This window comes from Micropterus dolomieu, linkage group LG23 (assembly GCF_021292245.1).
Source record: "Micropterus dolomieu isolate WLL.071019.BEF.003 ecotype Adirondacks linkage group LG23, ASM2129224v1, whole genome shotgun sequence".
Lineage (NCBI taxonomy): Eukaryota > Metazoa > Chordata > Actinopteri > Centrarchiformes > Centrarchidae > Micropterus > Micropterus dolomieu.
The window spans coordinates 24,722,457-24,748,616 of NC_060172.1; the positions used below are offsets into that span (position 1 = coordinate 24,722,457).

Consider the following 26,160-nt stretch of genomic DNA (forward strand, 5'->3'; position numbering starts at 1 on the left):
GGTCCTCCAGTCACGCCTCCTTCATATTTCAGCATCATTTGGCGCCAAACTTTCGTGACATAGGAAGCTTGGACGTCATTGGTCACGTGGAAGGTCAGCTATATAAGCTGCAACACGCGCTTTGTAAAATGTAAAACTAGGGTCGACACTGCCTGTCAAACGTCCTGTCATTTGACTGTGGTAAGTCTCTCCTACTTATTAAACCATTGTTTGTATTTTAACAGAAGCAGTGTTATAAAATAACTTGATATTCATGTTTACCATAAACTCCAATTGGATGGTTTTATCTTTAAACAGAAGGGTTAACGTGACCGAGTTGATGGCTAGTTTAAATGTGGCACTAAATTGAGAAGCTAAGTAACTTAACGTACTAACTTAGTTAATGTCAAACTAGAGGTAGCAAGAGGTAACGTTAACATTGTTGTCGTGGAAGAGTAATTTTGGTGTAATATTTGGAATCTTCCAAAATATGTCAGTCCACATGTGACAAGTTGGCTAACTTTAACTTGATGCACTGTGGATATCCCTGCCAAACAATTCGCAGGCATTCCTACAAGGACGTGGCAAATTAGTGTTGCATGAATAAGCAACTGCCTTTTTATTAGTAAGTGACAGTGTTACCTTACTGATTTACTTTCACAGCCCTTTAAAAAGTGTTTGGATGTCATGTTAGCTAGTTAAATTAATCTTGCTTTGTTAATGCTTGTATGTTGTTCCTGAAATGTAAGTTGCTTTGGATAAAAGCTTCTAAAAAGTTATCAAATGAGTAAATGTAAAATTGTCTGTCTCAGTAATGTTAAGTTAAAGAAACATTGCTATAGGTGGTGGTCTTGACAAACTCTCTTTTAGGGATGGGTATTAAATGAGCCCCATTTAATATAATGCTGTAGCATCTGCCTCATACACACCAAGCAAAGTCAGCAGACCTTAACGCTGACAGGGCGGTGGGGCCAGTAAAGTGAACCAGGTGGAGTGTATTCCACTTATATAATTACATTTGTCATTTAACTTGAGCATTTATCCAAAGCACTTACAATTGCTACATATGTTAAACAGGGTACCCGAAAGGGGTCTTAAAAGTATTTAAAAAGTCTTAAATTTCATATTCCAAAAATAAAGCCTTAAAAGTATTAAATTTCGTTTAGCAAGGTCTTAAATTTGTTCTTGTCCTTTTGTAGGATTAAAAAAATGCCGTAACGTCATAAATAAACACAATGTGTATGACTTTATAATTTCCTCCGTCTGGTGTGACTCTGATGTTATACAGCAGTACAGGTAACGTTACTATTTACATCAGTTAGGAAAGGCCCAATCCCAATGCCCCCCCTAAGCCCTAATCTGATGGCGGATTTGCCGTGATACTTCTCTCGCTTCCGGGCTTCCCCTGGTAACCCCCGTGTTTAATGTCATACCGCTATTCCCTCAGCCAAAGTCTGCAGAAATGCGGACTTACGAAAAGGGTCTATAAAGGGCTCAAAATGTCCACGAGAGAGCCCTCGCGCACTTGACGATTTGACAGTGGGACAGCCCTGAGCCCTCACTGACTTCCCGGGAATGCGCCTCAAAGTCTGTGAGTCTGTGAGGGGGGACATAGGGATTGGGCCATAACAAAACGTCTCTGACAGGCTCAAGCAGCAACCTCCGGCTCTCACTTCCGATACCAATACGGAAGTATCTGAAACTGCAATTCATCGAGTGGCCACTTGAGGCTGGCTGCAGAAGGAGTCAATCTCCATTGACCCCCATGTTAAAATGCCCAACTTTACAGCAGAATAAAACATGTTTACAGCCTGGTTCAAAAAATGCTTTTAGTGCATATCGCTAATTTTTCCCTTCATGACAACTGAGAGGGGGGTGAATTTTTTTTTATAATTCACCTGTTTAAATTATATTTAGCCTTAAAGTTCTGCATTATTAGGGGCGTGGCCGTTTTGATTGACAGGCACCAATAGTCGCTGCCACTTCTAGCACTTGGTCCGCCGTCTGTTTGCCTCACTCAGCTACACGGAGCTCTTAAGGCCCATTTATACTCCTGCATAGGGTCTACGTGCCGTAGGCTACGCATGTAGTCATGCATTTATACTTGTCCGTCATTCTGCAATTACACCCCTAAATGCTAGTCGGCAGTAGCACTACAGCGTCCACTGTGTTGACTTTTGCTGGCCGAGCAGGCTAACTTCGGGTTTAGCGCTCCGCTAACGTAAATGGGGGTAAAATTGTATACGTGCGGCTGATGTAGCCTTTTCAAATGTTACCGATCGAATGGATCACATTCTGATAGCGAAACGAGTCATTTCGCTCGGGTTGCAATGGTCTAATATATTGATTCACTGTGTTACAGCCGACATTTTGGCGTAATCAAGTACACACAAGTTTTTTCATTGTGCGATATTTTCTGGGAAACAAAACAATACATTCTTCCAAAACAAAGCAAAACTTTCAGAGATATTTTCTGAAATAAAATCACAAAATCTTTTCCAGAAATTTTTCACAATAGGACAATGCCAAAACAAATGTACAACAGTTTCTGGACAGCCACTACAGAAACTACAATTTACTTCAATATCTTTCCTAAATCTGTACTTAATATAATTTTTAGCTGGATAGAATTTATGTATGATTTTTAAAGGAAATTAATTTAAAGTATTGATTAGGTAGAAGTCATGCCTTCTTCCATACTATATCATCTATAAATCGATTCCAGTATGAAATCACATATGGTACTGTAGAAATGTCTCTTTGAAACAAAGCTCTTATAGATCTGTTATTACAGGAATGAGTGGAAAAACAAATTTTACCTATGGAAGTGTCGGACGGAAATAACAAGGGCAGATGCTATGTAGTGACCCTTGTTTGAGATTTGAATAGCATACAGATTCCAGGGGGTATTTCACCAAAAACCTTTGCATAATCCCCAGGTGTAACAGGTATATTATATTCTGAAAGAAATTCTTCATAAGTAAACAGAAGACCATTTTGGTTAAATAACTGATCTACCAACACAATGTTGTGTTTAAACCAATATTCCATGAAGAGAGATTTGTGTTTATATAAAATGTCCTTGTTATTCCATATAAGATATTTGTGAGGTGAGAAGTTGTGCTTGTAGATGAGAGACCATGATAAGAAAGCCTGACGATGAAAGGCAGACATTTTAACAGGTACCTTATCAATATCATAGTTACAAATTAGAAACAACCTCATGCCACCCAGCTTTGATAATACATGAAGAAGTATAACATTCCAAATGGAGGAAGGATTTCTATATAATTGTTTCAGCCAATTTATTTTAAAGGTATTATTTAAGGTGTAAAAATCCAGAAAGTTAAACCCACCGATTTCATAGGAGTTCATGAGAACTGTTTTCTTCAAGTAATGTGTTTTATTCTTCCATATAAAATTGAATAGCATTTTGTCAATGTCTTATTAGTTTGTCGCTAAGATGCAGAGCTAAAGCAGCATGTGATAATCACGAGAGTCCCTCTGCTTTAGTAATTAATACTCTACCTCTTAATGAGAGATCTCTTAAAAGCCACTGGTTACATTTCTTTTGAGTTTTTTGTATGACAGGAGTAAAATTTAAGGACATTCTCCTCTGTTGGTCCTTAGTAATAAATATACCTAAATAAAGTATTTCACTTTTTATTGGAATATTACAAAGAGCTGTTTTAAAGCACTCTTTTATAGCCATAAGTTCACACTTATGTACATTCAAATACAAACCAGAAGCCTTCGAAAACATGTTGATTACATCAGTTGCAACAGAAATTTGGTTTTCATTTTTCAAGAATAATGTGGTGTCATCTGCCAGCTGAGTTATAATTAATTTTCTCCCTATAAGAGATACCTTTCAAAGCACTGGATTTAATACGGTTTGACAACAGTTGAGCTACCAAAAGGAAGAGGTACGGGGTGGTGGGGCAACCCTGTCTAATACCTCTAGACAGATAAAATCATGGGGACGTACCACCCATAACTTTAATAGAACTGTTGCTATTCTTATATAGAGTTTTAATAGCTGTACAGAAAAAATTACCAAAGCCGAATTTCTTTAAAGACTGTAAGATGAACTGATGCTCCACAGTATCGAAAGCTTTATAGAAGTCTAAAAATAAAATAAATCCATTATCATCAATCAAATCTGCATAATCTAGGTGATTTGTTGTTTTTTAGGAGATTAATTGCTTTCCTAGCTTCCTCACGTGTGACAGGTTTATCACATAACTCCATTTCATTATTAGATTTAACTGTCACATAGTTCATAAAAGACACAGCTGATTCTTGGCAGAATTTGGAGCTATATAATAATATAAAATATATAAATAATAAACCGTAAATTAGCCTGCTCGGCCGGCAAAAGTCAACACAGTGGACGCTGTAGCGCTACTGCCGACTAGCGTTTGGGGGTGTAATCGCAGAAGGACGGACACACCTACGCACAAGTATAAATGCATGGCTACGTGCGTACCTACGCCGTAGGCTACGCCGTCGATTTGACGCAGAAGGATAAATTGCACTTAAGGCAGCCTGTTGGAGCCTCATGGACACTTCTACATGCAGATACCGGATGAATAATGGCAGGCTGTGCAGTTCATTGGAGAGAGAACCTCCAGGAAATCCGTGTTCTACTTGGTGAGTGAAAGTCCTTTTTTATTTATGTGTTAACATTTAACAGGTATCGCTATCGGCATATAGCTTGTTAGCTTAACGTTAGCTCGTTACGCTAAGTAGCCAGATATGAGCAGCCCCAAGCTGCTAATTTAGCGCAAGTTAGTGTGTTGTAACCGCAGCTTTTAATGAGTCAAAGACAAGTCAGCAAGAAGAGAGAAGCCAAACTGTAACGTTATTAGATTAACCTTAGTGTTAGACATTAGGGTGATAATGCTTTGAAGAAAATGCGTCTGTGTGAAGTTGTAAGTAAAGGCTCAGCTCTCAGTTAGCTGACGTTATGTTAACAGTAACTTTTACTAACGGGCGATGTGAGATTTTGCAACGGAATCAATGTTCAGTTAGATAACGTTACTAGTCAGATACCATTATAATTCGCTTCATGTGATCCCGATTGACCTGAAGGGATTAAAGGCAGAGACCCGCAGGGGGAGCGGCTGCGGAGTTCTGCCTGAAACTGTCACACCGAGGAGCACCGATGCCACTATTTGGGTGAGCTGTCTCTCCCGAGGAGAGCCATGCACCTCCAAGTGTAACGTTACTGTTTAAAAACGATAATGTTATACTATTCTTTGTGCGGTTCATCAGTGGGATGATTGATTCGAAGTACATATTAAAGGCAGTTTAGAGTCATCAATAAGTTAATACACTCAGTAGATGTAGCATTCCTTGAGATTCAGCAAGCAATCTGAGGCGATAACTACGTTTGATCAGTGATGTTTCTGATAAGGAGCTTAAGAGGTGGATGCATAATTCGGCAGAACAGCTGTTGTAGGCTACATGCAGAGATTTTCTGCAGCTCTTTGGGCACCAGGTGGGACATCTGATCCACAATGTGACTCTGAGAGGAAAATGTGTAATACATTCTTCAGGTGATTTAAAAAAAATATATAAAGTAAATACAGATGATTCTTTAATAAATAGAATATTGGGTTAAGTTAATTTTCCAACGTAATTTAATTCAAAAAGTGAATCTTTGATATATTCTAGATTCATTACACAAAGTGAAGCATTTCAAACCCTTTTTGTTCATCTTGATCATTACAGTTTATAGCTCATGGAAACAAACGCCACTATCTGAAAATTTATTAAAATTTTAGAATAAATACATTTCTGTATTATAAATTATACAGAAATGTCAACTGGAGAAGAGCTCTCTAATCAGCTAACGTTTTACAAGTACGGAGAGACAGTTGTGTATGAGACGAGGACCGTCTTTGTGTGTCGGCGTTGCACCACTGTTGTAGTGTAACGTTATGTGTACAGTACACCCTGCAAAGGCATGTTTAATAGCTTTTTGATGGTACCTAACAACATTGTTTTTCGGCGTTTGTCGCACTTAAATTTGTCCCCACTTAAAATTGTGTAACACACTGATTAGGGGCGTTCATTGGTTGTGGTGGTGTTTATGTTCAGGTTACTTGTGTTTGATTGGCGTACTTATGTAAGGGGGTGGGTGTTAGGGGATTGGAGTCGGGGTCGAGAGCTGTCAAGTCGTGCTTGGAGTACCTGGAGTGTTTTTAGCATTTAGCTAGCTAGTTACCACTATAACGTGCATATCTGTCAACTCTCCCGTTTCCACCGGGCTTCTCCCGTATCTTGCCGTTCTCTCCCTGTATCCCCCCCTGTTAAAATATCTCCCGTTTATTTATACCCGCTGTTTGCTACGTTCCCCTCCGTTAAAGCCAGTGGCAACATGTAGAACAGCTCACAACACCTGCAAATAAATGAGAGAAAGAGGCTGAAGCAGAGCAAAAAATTTATTAATGAGGAGGTTTAAGTTGAATGATAAGCATCTTGTACTTAAGACATAACAGTAAATTGTGTTATATATTTATTTTGCTTCAAATTTCAATCTGGTGTCTTTAAGTTTGTATTCAACAGAATACCTCATCTCCATTATTAGTACTGAAACAAATGTTTACGTGACATACAAAGGCAAGTTATTATTTTGGCCAGGGGATTTATTTTTTTTTCATCTACCAGTCCCATTGGCAGGTGAGCCAAAAAGTTAATTTCCATCCCTGGATACAGAACTCGTAATTTCTCTTGATATTTCCACCCATGATCCTTTTTTCATGGCGGCAGGTGCACCGCATGACAGCTTGTTAATTACGTAGCCTATCGACGTCATCGTCCAATGCCAGAGTGTGTGTTCTCTAAATGGAGTTTGGTACAAACAGTAACTGCATTAATTTAAAAGCCCAACCAGAATCTCGGGGCTAGTTGGTGAACTTATTTAACTGGTGAGCTAACGGCTAACATGCTAATCAGTTTGGCTAGTGCTGGGGATTGACACCCAGTTCCAAAATTTCTCAAAATCAATAATGTCCGAGCTTATCAATACTGCTATTGAGACTAGTGGGTACTATAATGTAACGTTATGTTTCGAGTGTCTAATCTGATTTATCTTGGGACATGATGGATAAGAAAGCTAATGATGGCACCGAAATGGGGTATTAAACAGACCCAGGACTGTTTATCATAAGGTTGCAGCCTCTGCTGCTCTGTCGGCTCCTCCACACAGAGCGGCCAGCAGAGCGAGATGCTGCTCCAAACTACTCGAGTTGTCGACACCTATGCTCGTTAGGCCTACTGTAAGTACGTACAATAAAACCTTCATGAGTAAAAACACAATACTTTATTAATACACCTGTAAGGGAAATCATCTGTCATCCTATAGGCTATGTTTTTTACTAGCAGAGCTAATGTTAACTTGGCAATTACCCCAGTGTTAAACAAGCTAAATAGAAAGCTGCGTGTCTGCAGCCTTAAACTTTGGCACATTGTTGTAAACTCAGCTGCTGGCTGAGTCAAACCAGCTGCTCCTCCTTGTCTTGGTCTTACATAAGTTCCTGAGATATCTATAAGCTTCCAAATCTGTGGCATTAGAAGAAAAGCGATATTTAGCCCAGGCTTTATCCCTTTGTTTAAAGAGACTAATAAGATGTGAGCTGATCCATGGCAAATGTCTACCTTTGACTCTAATCATTCTAAAGGGAGCATGTGTGACCTCAGAATAGAAAATATTCCATGCATCTTCAACATATGGATTTAGCTGAAACCTACTCCAATTGATACAAAGTGTATATAGGGATGAAACGGCAACAAAAGTCAAACATTTTTTTTCCAAAAGCCCTAAATCAAAGAATAGAAAATATAATTAACTTCCATAACATTTTATTGTTTTTTTTACTTTTAATGGACACATGTAATATGTTTTATACTTTCTGTGAATATGATCAATTAACTTTATTTCCATACTGTAATGACACTTTATTTTGAAAACTGAACGTTTTCACGTGTGTCCTCGCGCATCAAGTCCGACGCAGTTAGATAAATGTTGTATGTGGTTCTCGTATCGCCTAATATGAAGACTTCACAGCCTCTCTTCAGGTTTGACTCTCATACTGCAACACTTGTCTTTGTAAAGAGATAAATTAGTGAACCTGCCTGTCAGCTCGTACTGGGCCGTTTCAGTGGGTTTAGCATAAAGACTTGAATATGTGTTTCCAGAGTTTCCGCGGGGTCTTAAAGTCTAAAATTTCAAAATTTAATGCCTTAAAGTCTTAAACTCGCTGAAGTTTGTTCTTGGTCTTAAATAATTTTAATCAGGTATTTATTTTCCAACGTCCATGTAATGGTACTATAATGGCAACTTTCTGACTCATGCTTTCCAAAGAGGGCAAAACTGTATAATCCAGCGAGGCAAGGAGGCAGATGTAGGAAGAAAAATCTGTTTTTATTTGACAAAAAAGACGAAACTTACAAAATACACATCTCCTAAATCCTATGTGTTCTATCAAACGTACTTACACACAGGTAACTTCAAAATTTCCAATTGCTATACGCGATGGTCAGAAAACTGTTGCTCCATGTCCTGCTTGGCTGACCCTTTTTTTACTGCACCACGTGCCAGTAGGTGCTCTTACCTGCATTTTACGACACTGACATAACAGGACAAACTAATGGAGCACAACTACACATGGTAGTTTGCTAGATCCAGTCTCTAGCAACGTATTTGAAGCCTACTGTCGCTGCTTAATGAATGAGCTCCACTATTAAAATTTTAAACGATAATGATTTTCAGTAAACTCTGGTAACAATCAACACATGGCTCCCTCTACAGAAAGTGACGCTGAAAGTTAGCGGAGGATAAGATCAATTAAGTGATCAGGTTACAGCTCTGTCCTGTACTGTACATCTTGATGAATTAAAAAGACTGTGTTGACTACAGAGAAGCTGCGGTATTGCCGAGCTGAGATTATTCTTTTGGATTTTGAAGTACAAATGAAATGCTTGTAATAATACTAACCTAATAATATAAGGTTAGGTGGTTCTCATGTTGCCTATTATGTTGATTTATTAAAAATGTATAAAGCAGTAAATTAAGACACAAAAGGCAAACATGAATAATTCTATCTGTAATGATTCTGAGGTCATGTGTTTTCCTGCCATTATAAGGTGGTGAGGCTCTAAACAGCTTGGTGCTGCGCAATGAATGTATAATCATTGTGGTGAGCATCAAAACTAACCAAATGAATTTTCCCAGATGTAATGGTTAGAATTCAACCCCAGTAGACTTATTTAGCAAGTTTAGCTTTTGGGGTGTAGTTTATTGCAAATCTGCTCTTTTCCTACTTATTCACAGATGTGGTAATAACAATGTTCCAAAATTATGTGGAATTGCATATTTCTTCATACATCATTTTCTTGGGAGGACCCCCAATCCCCCGAAACAAAAATACTATCTTAATTTTTTACATTACAGCGGCCTGTGAAAGCATGTCTTAATCCCCATGGACATTATTTCTATTTGTAAATGTACCTGTTTTGCGCCTGCCTCGACTTCTCCCTGCACTCACAAACACCTTTACCTCTGGTCTGTCACTGCAAACACACCAGCTTTCCCTGCTTCTCTGTCTCCCTGTCTGCTCTCCTGAGTTTATCCATCAGCAGTAGGTTAATGTTTTATAAAGTTGCCGAAAAGACACAGAACTTTTTTTTTTTTTTACCACCAGTGATCCATTTTTCACATCAGCAGTTGCACTGCATGCCATCTTAATTACGTCGCTTATCAATGTCATCGTCCATCCCGGTGTTTCATTGACCTCATCCGATGCCAATTTTGTAGACATCACTCAACCCTAATTTGAATACATTGATTTACTCTGGAAATAATTTTGTGACTGCATTTTGCTTTTTTGTTAAGTTGCGATAAAGGTCTTAAATTTCATTTATAAAGGTCTTTAAATTTGACCAGGTGAAACTTGCTGAAACCCTGATAATGTTCCATTACCTCGTCTACCTGACTTAACAATTTGCATAGTGTGGGACTTCGTATTTTAAACTATCTTTATTAGCCATCTTTATTTGCTTATGATTCCATAAAACTACACTTAGTTCCCTTTAATATAATTAAAGTAAAAGTACTGCTGATGGAATAAACCTATGCATGGTCACTTTTTCCACAAAATGCAGTAAAGTAAGTAGTAAAAGCAAAATTTATTTAGCTCAAGAGAGGAACTATTTTTCCCGAGTAAGTCATTCTGCAGAAAAATGGTCCAATTTCTTTGTGGAGGCGTTGTTGGTCATAATGAAATATTGAATATTAAGCTATGAAACACCCTTATTACAACCATAATTGAACCAAGTTTGAGTAAGCCTATATTAGCTGGTCAAATCAGAAGCATGTCATTTATGTCTTATATTCCCTCTGTGCAGCGTTCAAGGTTAAGAGAATAAAGCCCTCTAAGACATTAAAATAATAAAAAAAAACTTTAAATTTAAGGTTTAACTTCAGTTGAGTGAAGAGTATTTTACAGTTGAGTGCAGCTCCAGTTAAGCTTCCACCAACACTGAACTGTAAAGACTGTATTTTATCAGAAATAAGCCTTTTCTCGTTATTTAGGTCACATTTATTTACCGCTGTAACTGGTAGACTATCACAAATATTATCTCTCAGATATTTAATCAAAAGTTTATCAATGTTCAGAAGTTGATTTCACTTGAATCGGAAGGACTGTTCCTGCGGACATAAAAACCTGACAGATTGTAACTGCAGCAAAGACTTATCAGTGGACTAAAATACTGTTTCACGTTCACAATTACATTATTGTTTTTATCTCCACTACAGCTGTTGGAGGAGTCATTGTTTTGGGCTTTTGTGATTAGATCCAAGTGCCATTTGTGACATCCAGTGTGCTACAGGAGCTCTCACTGCTAATTTTATACACCAAGTTCAGCTTACTCATCACATAAAGTGCTACTCAGCCTGTGGAAAGAGTTGTATGTCTTGCATGGCTCTGGCCGGACCTCTGAGAAAATAACCATGATGATGTCGTAGTGATGTCAACAGGGTTATTTCAGTGTGGGTGTGGAAACCAGTTTATAATAAAAGGTTTGTGTTACAAACTAGTGCATGGAGTTTGAAAGATGTGGGAATTTATCAGGAGCAGGGAAAATTCTGTCTCTTGTGAGTTGCCCAACTTAATGGAAGTGGAATACATAATTGCTGCAGTATCCCTTTAAGGTAAATGCATTGTAATGATTATGTTTATCCAATATGCATGTAAGGGTATAGGAGGAGCTCAATGTGCCAATAGAAATCATTCATCTAACATTTTTTTAACTTTAAAAACTCTGTTGTTGTAAGCTGTTTGGACAGAAACATTTGTTGTATCATTTTTAATGAAACCACTTCTTCAGTTCAGTCTGCAGGGTGTGTGTAAAGTCCAGGTGCCTTGTATGGCTCCAGGAGTGTTTCGTGTCTGCCAGTCTCACCCCCATAACAGCAGCACAAAGTGAGGGGTGGAGCAGTGTGGGAGGAGCACAGTACAGAAAAAGTTCTCATTTCCTCCAATATAAAAGTAGGATTAACTACCTTTTTAAACCTTTGTCAATCGTGCTACAAGGGAGTCCTGTTAAGTCCGGAGCTCTGCTACAAAATGTCATTCAGTGACATGCTGGCCATCCTTGGGGGATTTACAGTTGTTTTCCACCTGTTGAAACTGGTCTGGAGATGTTGGTGTGGATTCAGAGAGTTTGTTTTGTCAGAGCTTTGGCAAGTTGATTTAAGGACATATGGACAATGGGCAGGTAATGTTAAATAAAATGTGCTATATGTTCTCTTATAAGTTGCTTTAAAACAAAATGTTTGCTAAACAAATGTCAGATTTAAGGTGTTTACATCTGCCTATTGCAAATGAGAACATGCAGTTTTTAAACCGATAGATGATGCAGACTAAGTTAGTGGAGTGGGAATATCTGGATTTTCTTGGAACATTAACTTCAGCACAAACCAGGCTTCCTGTCTTGATTAAGGGACTTGATAAGCTGTTCACATTCCTACTTGATGGGACATTTCCGTCCTATTGCCTGCAAACATCCTTGATCAGACATACCTTAACTTCCCATTTTCTTTTACTAAGATGGTGCAGGTTTTTTTTCCACTTAAGACACTTTTTGTGAGGGAAAAAAAATTGGGTATGCAAACCAAACAGTATGCACAGAAAAAGAAGAAAATCAGCTGGGCCTTTGGTCTTGAGTTTCTGACTGGGATCTTATACAGTCAAAAAAAACCTTTCTCTGGCAAGGAAATGGGAGGTTTCAGGTCTTCCACATTTTCCTCCTCTTCCTCTCACTTTTTGTCTCCCCTGTGCCTCTCTCTGAAGTCTTAACACTCAGAGCTCACCACTGACTATTGGCAACTAACGTGAGGCTCAGTGTGGCCAAGTGTTGACTTTAGATCAACATTTTGAACGGCAATGTTTTAGCCAGGCAGATGGCTTGAAATGCAGAATTATGTGCACTATTTCTGCAAAATGGAGAACTTAGAACTGCAGAGTGAATTAAATCCCAAAAATGTGTTTGCATTTTTGAAAAACTAGTAGAAGAGTTCAGTAAATTGTAAAATGTTAGCTTGTGGTCACGGTTTCAAAAGCTGTTAATGCTTTAACACCAGAGAAAATAAAAATACGGACTCCAAGATCCACATTATCTTTTCTAAATCAGACAAGATACTGAAAGGTAGCTACTTATAATGCCTGGTGTATTATTCCATTTTCAATCTGCATTTTAACATAAGAACATGGCAGCTTTGAGATTAGGGTATGGTGGAGCACATTGTCTTGGAAGTATTCTAACATGTCCATGCCTTTTCCTTCATACAGTTGTCACTGGTGCCACATCTGGTATTGGTAAAGCTTATGCCAGCGAGGTGAGTATCCTTCCTTCTACAACAATTTCTCCCCATTTTCTGTTCCAAATTTCAAGTTTGAAGCTGGGGACAGTTGATATTTGTTATGCTGTTTTAGATCAAGAGTATCAGATTTCACCAGTGCTGTTTGTCTTGCTGTTGCTTAAGACAGTCACCAGACTTGTTTGTTCTTGTCTCCTTCCAGCTGGCACACAGAGGCCTTGATGTTATTTTGATAAGCAGATCTGATGAAAAGCTTGAAATGGTTGCCAAAGAAATACGTGAGTAAAATGAAAATAAATATGGTGTTCTACTGCTGTTCCGTGTTATAGTAAACTTGTGTCTTTCTTTGTGCAACTCTAGAGCAGAAGTTACCAAAAATATTCTTTGTCTCCTTCAGAGGATCAGTATGGACGAAAGACTCGCACCATCCAAGTGGACTTCACAGACGGCCACAGTATCTACCCTTCTATAGCTGAAGCACTACAGGGATTGGAGATAGGAATTCTGGGTAATGGGACAACCAATTACAGAGCACAGAAAAATCACAAGGAAGTTATTCAGATACTTTATAAATTGAGACATAATGGAGGACAAGCGTTGAAAGCCTCACAGTAAAGAGAATCATGCTTGCAAGCAATTCTTCTAGAAAACACTGACTGAGAGTAAAAGAAAGTAAAAGAGTACAGCAGCTGGTCACTGGACCAATCAGTAAATTGCATGTTTTTAAAAAAGGTGGCTCTGTATGGTTAAAGGAATTGTTCAAGGGCAAACAGTCTCCTGGACAGTAGGATAGATAGCGTAGCTTCTTATTTATTGTACAGACGTGAGAATGGGATCCATCCTCTCATTCAGCTGTGTGAAAAAGTGTATTTGCCTAAACTATTTCTTTAGTGGCTGGTCCACCTGCAGCGTCCTATTATGAATATGAAATGTGTTTTCTTACCTGATGGAGGCTAATTCAACAGCCTATGAAGTAAGGCATATTTATCCTACACCATGCCAGACCAAAATTGGGCATTGCCAAATGTATGTGCTTACTCTGACAGGCTGAATAGTTGAAGGAGATAGGAATATACTAATCAAATAAAGACTGACATAAGACAAATTTTTATTAACAAATATCCTTGTGTCTTTATAACCCATACAGTTAACAATGTAGGAATAGCCTATTCTGATCATTTTGCGTATTTCCTGGAAATACCAGATGCTGAACAGGTAAGTTTTGCTTTTTAAATGTAATTTTCTTAAGACAATATACCAAACGATTAATTTTCTATGACTCAGGCTCTTAGAGGCCAGGTTTGTCTCTGATTTGTAACTGGCATAGGTTTACTTGTGTTTTTTCTTACCAGAAAATCACTGAGATTATCAACTGTAACATGCTGTCTATCCCACAGGTAAGCTATCTATGTATTTACTTTATGACTGCGTATTAATGAGTGATTTTAATGTTCGGGCACCTGCATTAACCTTTTCATTGTATCTGAACAGAGTCTTGTTTTTTTGGTAACGGCTATAGCTTCATAAAAAAAGCTGATGATGATTTATGTTTTCTTCACTTAGATGACCAGACTGGTTCTTCCAGGCATGGTTGAAAGGTATTGTCACAAACACATAGCGCCCGATTTACTAACATCCTGAATAAAGAGTACTAAATTGCGTGTGCATTCCCGTTATGGGTGATTTACTAAGAATTATTGCGTAAATGACGCAGGAGCAAACATAATGGAGGTGGAAGTATTTAAATGAGGGTTTTGCGTGTTTTAATGGAGAGTTGGGAGGCAAAGCAGCCACAGCGTAAAAACCTTGGTTTGTTTCGTTCAGTGCGTCCCGAGTATGTGGAAATCGTATGTACCTGCCCATCCTGGGTAGTTGGTACTTGGGACAGCACACCTGGAAAAACTGCTTTGGGAAACCCCAGCAGAAACAGCTACAGTATGCTGGAATGACCCAGACGCGAGGAAATGCCAGATCGTGCTTCATCCAGCCAGAGGAAACAATCACCGAGCGTCGCTCCGCGATCTCCTGTCCCTGCCCCTGTACACACCCTCTCCGATACCTACAATGGGTTGTGTCGCTATATTACGACCGCGCTGTGAACAGTTGGTGATCGTTCCCTCTGGCTGGATGAATTTTACGCGTGATCCGTGCACTACTGCAGCTGGGGGCTCTCCGCAGCGCCACGCAATTTCCATCTCACGGAGAAAACAAATCATGTCGAAACGAAATTTGCTTTATTGGCATGAATGTTAAAACAACAGTATTGCCAAAGCTAAAGGAAAACACAAAAATATTCTATTCATATAGTTTATCGAATAAATCAAATAAAATCATTGTATTTCTATATATTAGATATAGAATAATATCTAATATTGTTAAATTCTCTAAGTTTTCTTTCATTAAGGCTGTCTCCTTCTGACAACAATAACAGAAGCCATCTCTGCACAACACTTGGCGGTTTGCACCTTCCTTTTAAACGTATTGAATACAGATGCTGTTGCACTCACACCGTTAGTACATCAGCCTATGTGCTAACTTGCTGGTGATATCAAGTTTGCACACGTTTTTACTCAGGCACACCTTTAGTAAATCAGGCCCTTAGAAGTTAACAGTGGATTTGAATGAATGATAATATAGGGTTATGTTATGGATGTTTGTCTTCCTTCTCCTTTCTAGAGGGAGAGGGCTGATCATCAATATATCCTCCGAAGTGGGCATCCGTCCACAGCCTTTGTTGTCCCTTTATTCTGCCACTAAGGTACTTTCTGTTCCAAATATTCTGTTATTTACACTCATACATTCATTCAGACACACCCTGACCAGATCACACTAACACATTCACTGATTCATGACATTTACCTGCTGGTGTGCTTGTTTTGTGACCTTGACTTTCTTCTTTATTTCAGATTTTTGTAATATATTTCTCTCAGTGTCTGCATGCTGAGTACAAGTCAAAGGGCATTATTGTTCAGGTAAAGTATGTTACATTGAGCTGAAACTCATCATCTTATAAAGTGAAGTCTTATTTTCTTAAACCAAAATATGATTTCAACTTGTTACCAAAAAAAAAGATTTCTCTGGAAGTGAAAATCAATGTCATGAATGAAGAGAGAATAACACACTAGAATTAAGAACAATTGGCCGTTGGTCCTACAAAGTAATTGGAAATAGTTTGAAAGGCTTTTTTTTAATAGACAAAAGTGGCCTGATAAGATTTATAATAAAAGGATTTTGCCAGGTATTATTTTACCAAAACCTTATTCTCAGCCACATTAGTAGCCTGACAGTTGAGGCAGATACTATTGTCAGTATTTGAGTTTTAAAAATTAAATAACAATATATTGTCCGATATTGTATGTGTGTATGTATACAGAATGTGTGTGTACACTGTAATAGAGACACACTTTCTAAATATATTTTAGATTATTTCTTGTTACTTTTATGCAGATTGATGATTAGCTAATATCAGCTGGACAATTTATAGCTCTAGCTGTAATTTACAGATCTTACACACCAAAACCCTGAGTATAGGTATAATTGGATTTAAAAATACTAGAAATGCCACCCTGGAGACAGGAAGTTAATTCTGTTAAATTACTAAAGATGGTTAAACAGATAAGAATGTGACAATACTTGTGAGGGCACTGAAGTTTGATTATTGATTGATTTTACATGACATTCATTTCAATTCAACTCAATTTTATTTATATAGCGCCAAATCAGAACAACAGTTCTCTCGTCGCGCGTTTTCACAAAAGACCTGGTCTAGACCGCACTCTGATATTATTTACAGAAACCCAACAATTCCCGGAGACAGAGTCAAGAAAAATGTCCTTCCTCCATACATGATTTTTACCAGATCTTATGTTTTGTTGGACACAGACAAATACAAGATAATATCAGAAGGTCACATCATGAGACTCAGATCAATCTGAACACCAAAAATGTCTTATTCTTATGTTTGTACCCTTTTTTAAGCTTTTAATGTGGTTTTCAAATAAGAAAAAATAAAGCAATCAAGCTACATTTGAGGTTGCTCTGTTTGCGGCCAAAGGCTAATTTGAAGAGTGTTTTTTCATTGGATGAACAAACATGCAGCTTATAGAATGAACCTTTGCCCCTTCTGGTCTCACTGTGTTTTGGATACTGCTGCAATGGACTAAATGTTTTTCAGTCTGTCGTGTTTTTGCTTAAAATTGAAACTGCTTTTAAAGTCAGTAATATGAATGATGTAAAGGGAAGTCCCACCTGTCCAACCACAATCCCCCACCCCCCAGTGTGTGGCCCCCTTCCTGGTTTCCACCAACATGACAAAGAATGTGACAGTCAACTGCTTTGTGAAGACTGCTTCAGGCTTTGTCCGCGAGGCCTTGAACACTGTGGGTCACTCCAGTTACACCAGCGGCTGCCTGTCCCATGCACTCCAGGTCAGAGGAATAACAGATTGTGATAACATACAAATTGTCAGCTGCTGTGATATGTTAACGTCCTCTTTCTCTTTCCCCGTCATCCTACAGAACATGGCTCTCACAATACTGCTGCCGGACTGGCTGCGTATGTCAACAGTCCTCATAAGAAAGCTACATAACCTTGCAAAAGTCAGCAAACATGAAAGAAGAGAATGCAGGGAAAAGGATAAGCTCAGTAAAAAGGAGGAGTAGTTATGTCACTGCATCTGCACAGAGTATTCACTAAATGGATGAAGATTACTGACATGTTGACTTTAATAGCTGACTATGGGCATTATACCTAGATTATCTTGACTGTAGGTCCACTTCTCACATGTGTGCAACATCATAGCAAGGTTATGGTAATACATTGCCTACACTATATGTACAGCCAGATTCACGGGATGAAGTATTGTTGGGCCACAATATCTGCAGGGGAGCTGAAGTTTCTATTTATCGTTTATATTAATATTTTAATATTGCACTTGACAGATATACAGGCACAATCTGTTTTTATTGCATTTAAGTAATTTTTTTAAATACATAATTTTTTGTTAAGATTTTAGTGTGTGTGTATTAATTATGTTATTTATTTCTATGGCAAACAGAAGTTTAATGTATTCAGTGCAACACTATAAAAAAAAACATGACAAGAATGCAGTAACATTTTATTCTGTATTTTTTTTTAAATGTTAAATTAATTTGTGTAACAATGGTACAACACGCTCTCTTTTTAATTTTGACTTGGTATGAATCATTGTTGGTCCTGGTCCTGACTGAGACTGGATTAGGATATAACCTTCAGCATAACCCTTTTTGGTGTATTTTTGAATGTCTGCATCATTAAGCACAAAAATCCAGTATGTTTTGAAAGTTAGCAAATACAACAGCAACAAATGTGTTCATCATTCTGAGGTCAGATGTACAAAGTGGTTTCTTTTGTGAAGACTAGAGACACATTTAACAGCAAAAGAAAACATGTTTGCACGTTCATGAAAAAAAAAAAAAAAAAAAAACTTTACTCAAATTTAGCTCAGAAACAAGAAATGTCTTTGGATCACTTGGTCCAGAGACCAGCGCGCGTGCGCGCGCATATATATATATATATATATATATATATATATATATATGGGAATGTAGGAAAAGGCAAGCAGCACAAATACAGAGGAGTTTAAAAGTTATTATGGATTAACATAATACCATTAAGAAACTTACTGTGGTCAATTGTTATCGCAAAACACCACTGTCATCCCTGAAATTATATACAGGCTTTTTTTTTTTTTATGCAATGTCCTCAACCCGTATTGTTCACAACAAATTGTGTGTGTTCTGAAGAGCCTTTGACACATTTTTATTTCTGTCTTGTGTAAAAAGACAGGCTTAAAGCTAATTGAAACAAGAGGTTATATCAACAGAAATCACGCACACAGACATTAATATTCTCCCATTTCTTGGTTAAACCACCAAGCCAGTTCAAGTATATGAAACTAGGAAAATATCCTATTTGAATACAAAAACCTCAGTTGATGTATTGTCAAAATGCACTCTGTGGTTCTTTTCTAAGCCTCAGTACAACAACAAAAAAGCTGCATTAGGTGAAAGTTAAGTAACCTGTGATGTACCTTAGCATCTACGTTTCATTACATGATGTGTTTATTTTACATGTAACCACAGTTTATACTATGCTTGTGTTAAATGAGCAGTCAGATAAGACCTGGCTACATGTACAATATCAAATGTCAAACAGGAACAAAACTCATGAATGCAAATGCTCACAGATCAGTGTATGTGACAGGGGTGACACCGTGAATCAGGAGCGTTGGCCCTAAACTATTGGTCACTGCTTCTAGCTGAGCCAAGTACTGCTGTGATTGGCTGTGATGACCAGGAGGTCGAGGTAAATACAGGAAGCGAACAGCAGCTTGCGAGCTGTGCTCCATCAACATACAGTTCACTGCGGACAAGAAGTCCTCAGACAGAGCTTGTATTGGCTCTGCTGAACGCTCCCCGTCCGGCTCAATGTGGTGCTGCACCACCGAGTCCCACGGCACGATCTTTATCGACGCCCTGATCCTCAGCTTCCTCAGCAACTCTCGGAACGTCTCTTCGTTTACCACCCAGCCCTGGTCACTGGACTCGGTCTCCACATTCAGGAAGATCCTCATTCTTGCATGGCGCCATTTGCTGGACATGTTGAGCACACAGGCCATCTGCAGCAGAAACAGGCTGCACACATCCTCATAATCACGGCTGCCTGGCTGAAGCAGGTTGAGAGGCCACACATCTATAGTCCGGTCGGACCCGTCAACCTTGCTGTCTTTCCCCTCTCCCTCTAACTGGAAGAAATGGCGGGCAAGGCACACGTTCTTGCTCATTTTGATGGCGTCAGAAATTATCCCTACATACTCCTCTGGTGAAAGCCAGCGTGGGCTCTCAACATGTCGGACTGGGGGGAAATGGGCCTGTAATGAAGGCAAGTCAACCCCAAAATTGTATTCACCCTCACTCCCACGTTCCAGCGAAGACTCACAGAACGCAGTATCTTGTAGGAAGAAGTCCTCAGGAGTGCTGCTGTCATAGAAACCCAAAACCAGTGTGTTGGGCTTCATGCCGCCTTGTAGGAAGAAACAAAGTGACAAGATAAAGCAACATCATAATGTGTACTGAACGTGGGCATGGCAGGGATAAGACAAATGCTTACCTAGGCCAGTGATGCGCAGCAGATGCTGTGTTCCCTGTCTGACGGAGGGAGACAGCGTCAGGTCTACAAAGGCCTTCACCCCGAGTTTATCAACTAGGCTCAACCAGAAGTTGTACTGCTGCTGGACCGGGTCTGATGGCAGAATGTCTAAAACACAGGAAAGGCAGAAATTAATTTACTGCATAGATTTGCATAATACAAATAAAGGGCTTAATTTCAATATTATATATATTAGATATATTATAATATATCAAATTCTTTGATTGTTAATACAAATGCATCACTGTTTAAGTAGCATTTTATTGGTGTCGAGGTGGAACTGGTTATAACTACTTTATATACAATGAGTTTGGTCCAGTGGTTCCCAACCTACAAACAAATGTAGTGAAGTAAAAGGTACAATTGCTCCCCGTGAAATGTAGTGAGTATTTCCATTTAAGTACTTGTACTTCTAGTACAAGGTAGCCTTAAATGGAAATACTCAAGTTAAGTACAAGTAGCTTAATTCTGTACTTATGTTGAATAAATCGTACTTAGTTACCCTCCACCACTGCAAGTAAATGATCAAATGTCATTGTCTGTAGTGTGTGTGTAGTGTGTTGCAATGTATCCTAATGGTCACCAGGGGGCAGAAATGCAAACTATGTGTTTATGGATTATTGAACCAATATGTCACCGTGTTACTTTCTGTTGCTTTGGGGAGCATCACACAATATATTTTCTTATGGTTTGGAACAATATGTGCCTGTGTAAACAAGGAGCTAGACATCTGGCTGGTTTATACTCTGGTCTGGTCTCACAGTGAACAGAAAACTTAATCTCTTATCAATAATGCAAGAGAAGCAGCAGATGGAAAGTGAAAGCCCACAAGGTGCTCTCGGACTGAATGATAAAAGTGAGGACATGATGTCACATTGATTGATTACAGCGGTGAAAGGCTTCCAGGCACATCAAAAGGCCAGTCGGTCAATTAACCTGACCAAAATAGAAAGCTAATTCAATGATATTGTAGCAAGTTCGCAGAACACACTGACCCTCTTTTTTTATTCCACCCATACATAACTACTATACAAATGAAAATGCAATAACAGTGTGACAATGATTACATTTTATCTGCAGCAGTTGAAGGCATAAACTCAAAAGAGGAGCGGCAACTCAAAAGAGTGTTCAGCTTCAGTGGAGGGGTGAAACCAGAGAGGAAATGATTCAAAGATAAGAATAATTTAATACTGTTAGCTGCAGATGGCCATTCCAGACCATCCACAGAGAATTACCCAGATCTCCCAGCTGCACGTGGCCCAACACAAACAGTCCTCCCTTCTTCAGCTGGTTGACAAACAGGATGAGCTGACAGGACGAGCGAGGGTTGGCCACCATTAACAACACCTGCGGCCTCCAGAACTTCACATGGTCTTTCCTCACATCCAGCATCAAAAGATACTTACGCACCTAAACCAAAAGAAGACAGTAATGTTGACAAACTGATGCGCGTATCTGATTTTGTGTGCGCGCGAGTTGCTGCACGAGTCCAGATACCTGATGGAAAATGAGAGCCTGGCTGATGTAGCCCCAGCTGCTGGTGGGCGATCTGTAGTGGAGGAAAAGCAGCAGCAGTAACAGGAGGACGATGCTCCCCGACGAGTACACGGGATTAATGACGAACATCATCACTAAACAGCTCAGAATCCCCAGCAGGCAGGTGTGCCAGGAGAAGAGCTGGAAGGTCGGTCTGTTAAACACAAAGAGACAACCGGAGAGAGGCATAAAAGTTACATTTACTGTCACATGAAAGATCATTAGTAATATATCCAAGTAAGGCTGATATGGTTGTCTATCTACATGAGTACCAGTGCTTGAATGCTGGTTATAGCACTAACACTGGCATTCAAATCTCACCTGTACTCACTAAAGAAGATACCCTAAGTTACCTTAAATTTTTTGTATACTTGCGCAATCATAGATTTTTCTTACTTCCTAGGTGTCAATTTACAGCCACACTCAATGATGGTATGATGAATAAGTGACAGGCCTTTCAGCAAAAAATTACCTCGACAGTAGGTGTTTTTGTTAGTAATTTTATTCTGATGTCCAATCACTGTTGGATTCAATTACAGACTGTTGAGAAATTTGGATTTAACACCTATGTGCCGTTGATAGAGAACACTAAAGGTCACCGACTTCTTTTTCCTTTCCTTCAATTTCCTTTAATAGCAAAATTATCTTTTATTACCTGAAATTTGGTGCCGACGCCCACTCAAGAGCCAAACACGCCAGGTCAACAGCAGCGTAGGCAAGCAAGTAGAAAACAGTCACCAAGCTTGCTATAGCGTTGAGCTGGCCTGCAAACACCACGCACTGAAACCCAAACACACCACAAACCACAGCTTAGGGCTGGTTGTAATTCTGAAAATACACGACAGCACACCGCAGAAACTCCGCTCACCTGTGCCAGACCCCAGGTGTACAGCACTGCCACCCACGGATTCCCCGAGCTTGACATCATGGCAGCCGGGGCTAATGGCAGACCTGTGAGGAAAACAGAAGTCTCTTACAAAAAAGCTTGCTGCATAAAGAAGGCCCTGATCTGATGAGTAACCCACCAAAGAGGTGATCCAGAGCAAGAGCGTGGAGGATACGAGACGCTCCGATCATAGCACACATTGCGGCTGACAGAGAGGCGCAGTATATCCCGATGGTGACAAACGGCGGCCAGATGTTTATTTTCTGGAGGAACCCATAATCCTGGATCAACAGGGCCCTAAGGAAAATGATACAATTGACAACTCATTTGTGGAATGGCCTCAATTATATCAGACAACACTATTATGAGGCATTTCAGACCTGTCACAGGTGGCGCTGACCAAAATGAAGAGGAGGATGTAGACTGTGAAGGTGTAAAAGACAGCTACGATGGTGCCATTAGGGATGGAAACACTCGGAGTCTTCAGCTCCCCTTCAGATGCATGTGGAGTGAGAACAAACGTCAGGGTGTGCATGATCTCTGTGCATCTCTTGTTTGACATTATTCTGCATAATGGCATGCACATAATTCAAAGGTAAAACTAGCAATGGCAGAATGGAAGTATACTGCATTACATGTAGAAGTCATGCATTCAAAATGATACTTGAATAGTATCACAGGTTCAATATAATTAAAATATTAGTATTATTAGTATAAGTACCCTAAAAGTACTTGTTCTGCAGGCAGAATGGCCCTGTAGGTGTTATATTATTACATTTTATATTATTGTATCATTCATATTTATGCATTAATGTTTCATAAGTAGAATATTACTGTTGTATTTTGTCAAGGTGGAGCTAATTTACTACTACTGCATATACTGTTAGATAGTTGACTATGTTTTGTAGATAAAAATCTTCAGAAAAAAACTTAAATAAATAAATGTACTGGAGTATAAAGTACAATATTTCCCTCTGAAATGTATGTGAGTAGAATTATTAGCATAAAATAGAAATAAAAAGTCAAACTGTACTTAAGTGCTTTATATCAGTAAATGTACTTCTATGTGTAAGACAACAAGCTTTAACCTGACATGTTCGCTCCGGCCATGATCCCAGTGCAGCTGGTAAACATGACGGCAAACACGGTGGCAAAAGACATGACAGAGTTGGTGCTGTAGTCCAGAGTGTAACCAGCTGCAATGAGAAAATTAAGGAACAGCAGAGAGCCCTTTAATAGATGTTCCTAAATTTAAAAAGGCATCATGTAGCTTTCTTGTGAATGTGCTTTCATATCCTCACTAGCATCACCCTCGTGCCCTTAATACTCACAGCCCAGGTTGTTTCTCAGAGTGGTAGCATTGAAGCCCGTATAGCTGGCGTTGTAGTGGAGGGTCTGGTTGCCGGACCCCCGGTGGGTAATGACAAAATCACGAGGTTTGACCGCCACAGAACTGATGAAGATGGACAGCAAGGATACAGTGACCACCAGCAGGATGGCGAAGGCGGTGCGGGAGTAGATGTGGGCGCCCACCAGGCAGACAAGCAGACAGAGCAGGAGGATTACAGAGGAGTACAGCACTGTGTACCAGTAACCCTGAGGAAGCACCCGCACCCCCCCGGACACAGATGACTCTATAACAGAGGAAAACAGTGAGAAAACTGAGAATCCTCAACAAAACCAAATGAAGTAGTTTCGTTAGCTAGAAAAATAGATTAGAGAAACAAAACATAACCAAAAACTTACCAGGATCCACACCAAATACGTCAAGTATCGCCTCCACAAGACCAAGGACGTATTCTCCACATGCACACACTTTGGCCAGGAAGAACATCAAACCGATGCTTCCTCCAAACTCTGGGCCTAGAGACCGACTTATCATGTCTGGTCACATTTGGTTAAGGTTGACGTTTCAGTTGAAATGAATGAAACTGCAGGCAGGATCAAGTAACACTCAAGAAAAACACCATTTTGACAATTTGTTTGGTCTCTGAGGATACAGTAGGCCCCACCACCTTGTATGGCACCATTTGTGGAAATGGCACAGATGGACAGTATTGTAAGAGATATAATGGTGTAGGCTACAATCAACATTAAAAGACCCTGTAACAGCCCAGCATGACCAACCACAAACCCTGCAGGAGAGATCATGTTAGTGTTAGTCACATACAGCACAATGACTCTGTTATACTGTAAGTGTGTGAATCACACAGACATCCACGGTCTACAAAACAAAACTGCTGCTACTTTTCTCTCTTCACGCATGCATCGCTCACCGGTTCTCAGAAACAGCACGATGCTGAACATGGAGAGGATGGTTGGCACCATCACCCCAAAAAAAGTGTTCAGTTTTCGAGGGTCTTTACTTGGTGTCCCAGAGCTGGATTCAGGGGTGATGTCCGACCTCGCGACGCATGCCACTGTGGTCAGACCACACAGGCCTGAGGTGATCAAAGGGGTGCGTTCGTTTGACATGGTTGGTGAGAAGAGACTGTCTGCTTGCCCTGTGAAAAAGAAATCAATGAGAACAGGTTTAAAACAGAAATATAACTACATAATTTAACGTACAGCAGAGTGGCTGCTTTCTATCATTCAGCCCCACAAGCAGGTATTTGTCTTAATGCATCCTTCTTGCACAGTTGTCCTTTTTCCCCTGACATGTAGGATCTTTCTCATATCGAACCCTTCCCAAAGTACCTAAGGGTTAATAAGAGTTTTTGCGGTTTTCTTTTTCATATACTTAAGTGATTTGCAGTAAAGTGCTAGAGCTCTCATAAAAACCACCCATAAGGGTTGTGTCTTCATACATTTGCTCGTGGTCAGTAAATCAGCATTGATGCAGACTCGCTGTTGCAGGATTTTATTATGTATTATATGTACATTTTTGTGCCTGATGTGCGTTTCTCATCTTTTAAGTACAAAGTAAGAGCATTTATTAGAATTTTATGTCAGTTTTATTTCATAATGTATACAGCTTTCTTTTACATGATGTATTGATGTTTCAACTCACATGTAGCAACTAGTCACAAACGCACAGGCCTTTGCATTTTCACACCAATGCACACCCAGCGATGTTTCCACGCTTTCCGGCGCTTCCTTAAAGTGAAGATCATCGTGTGCATAGTAGCACGCGTCACACACTGCCTTGTGAATGCTTCCAGCCTCAGACAAACAAATTACTTTAAAGGGTTGTGAGGCTTTTTTGAGCAGCAGGACATAGGGTATTAAAAGTCTGACGCCAACCTGAACATATTTTTGGATAAGATAAACCAAACCTGTGCAACCATTTGTTTAACATAATCACAAATTAGATTCAGTGACTCGACACAAGTAAGCAAATGAAATCCAGAATGTCCAGTGCCACTCAGGTGCCACATAATCATCTGATCATTTAACCTGTTCTACTTCTTTCCACACTCAGTCATTTCTCTTCTTTGCATCCCTTTACTACAGAATAGGCTACTGCAGGTATCAAAATGATGACTCACTGATTCACAGACCCTTGTCTGTTTTTGCATCTCAGCTGAGCAGCGTGAGTATGCGCCTCTGTGCACAGCTGACCTTGTTTGTTTTGTCTCTCAGGTGTCAGGGTTCACCTGTTCCATTCTTTCTCCAGGAGGCAGTTTTCAATACTGAGGCTGTTGCCAGAGTTCAACACCCCCCCCCCCCCCCCCCCCCCCCC

The 26,160-nt window shown here is 39.5% G+C and overlaps 2 protein-coding genes across 6 annotated transcripts in view; one reads left to right on the forward strand and one right to left on the reverse strand.

Moving 5' to 3' along the window:
• The first annotated feature begins 14 nt into the window (after positions 1-14).
• hsd20b2 (hydroxysteroid (20-beta) dehydrogenase 2) lies at positions 15-18,059 on the forward strand. 5 transcript variants are annotated; one of them, XM_046039901.1, is made up of 12 exons: positions 15-180; positions 4,561-4,632; positions 12,840-12,886; positions 13,071-13,146; positions 13,266-13,376; positions 14,016-14,083; positions 14,221-14,265; positions 14,432-14,466; positions 15,545-15,626; positions 15,775-15,840; positions 17,146-17,295; positions 17,386-18,059. In XM_046039901.1, the coding sequence occupies exons 2-12, from the start codon at positions 4,575-4,577 to the stop codon at positions 17,527-17,529; spliced, it is 882 nt and encodes a 293-aa protein (XP_045895857.1). In that variant the 5' UTR covers positions 15-180; positions 4,561-4,574; the 3' UTR covers positions 17,530-18,059. The 5 variants fall into 5 exon arrangements, with proteins under 5 accessions (XP_045895857.1, XP_045895858.1, XP_045895855.1 ...); XM_046039902.1 differs by lacking the exons at positions 15-180; positions 4,561-4,632 and adding an exon at positions 10,832-11,068; XM_046039899.1 differs by lacking the exons at positions 15-180; positions 4,561-4,632 and adding an exon at positions 11,360-11,766 and having other exon boundaries at positions 17,106-17,295.
• Positions 18,060-18,651: 592 nt separating this feature from the next.
• The window catches only part of slc12a9 (solute carrier family 12 member 9), an 8,763-nt gene continuing 1,254 nt past the window's right edge, over positions 18,652-26,160 (reverse strand). Inside the window, exons 2-14 of the mRNA XM_046040907.1 lie at positions 24,755-24,982; positions 24,479-24,613; positions 24,225-24,362; positions 23,810-24,112; positions 23,567-23,674; positions 22,859-22,970; positions 22,618-22,775; positions 22,461-22,543; positions 22,248-22,372; positions 21,554-21,746; positions 21,292-21,466; positions 20,018-20,164; positions 18,652-19,930 (exon numbers count right to left, since the gene is read on the reverse strand). Coding sequence (XP_045896863.1) covers positions 19,089-19,930; positions 20,018-20,164; positions 21,292-21,466; positions 21,554-21,746; positions 22,248-22,372; positions 22,461-22,543; positions 22,618-22,775; positions 22,859-22,970; positions 23,567-23,674; positions 23,810-24,112; positions 24,225-24,362; positions 24,479-24,613; positions 24,755-24,953 — 2,718 coding nt within the window. The 5' untranslated portion in view covers positions 24,954-24,982 and the 3' untranslated portion in view covers positions 18,652-19,088. The remainder of the gene's footprint in view (positions 19,931-20,017; positions 20,165-21,291; positions 21,467-21,553; positions 21,747-22,247; positions 22,373-22,460; positions 22,544-22,617; positions 22,776-22,858; positions 22,971-23,566; positions 23,675-23,809; positions 24,113-24,224; positions 24,363-24,478; positions 24,614-24,754; positions 24,983-26,160) is intronic.

Coding starts and splice junctions, on each gene's coding strand:
- hsd20b2 (XM_046039898.1), top strand. CDS start 11,616: ATGTCATTCAGTGACATGCTGGCCATCCTTGGGGGATTTACAGTTGTT. Junction 13,147..13,265: donor AATGGTTGCCAAAGAAATAC/GTGAGTAAAATG, acceptor TGTCTCCTTCAG/AGGATCAGTATGGACGAAAG. Junction 13,377..14,015: donor ATTGGAGATAGGAATTCTGG/GTAATGGGACAA, acceptor TAACCCATACAG/TTAACAATGTAGGAATAGCC.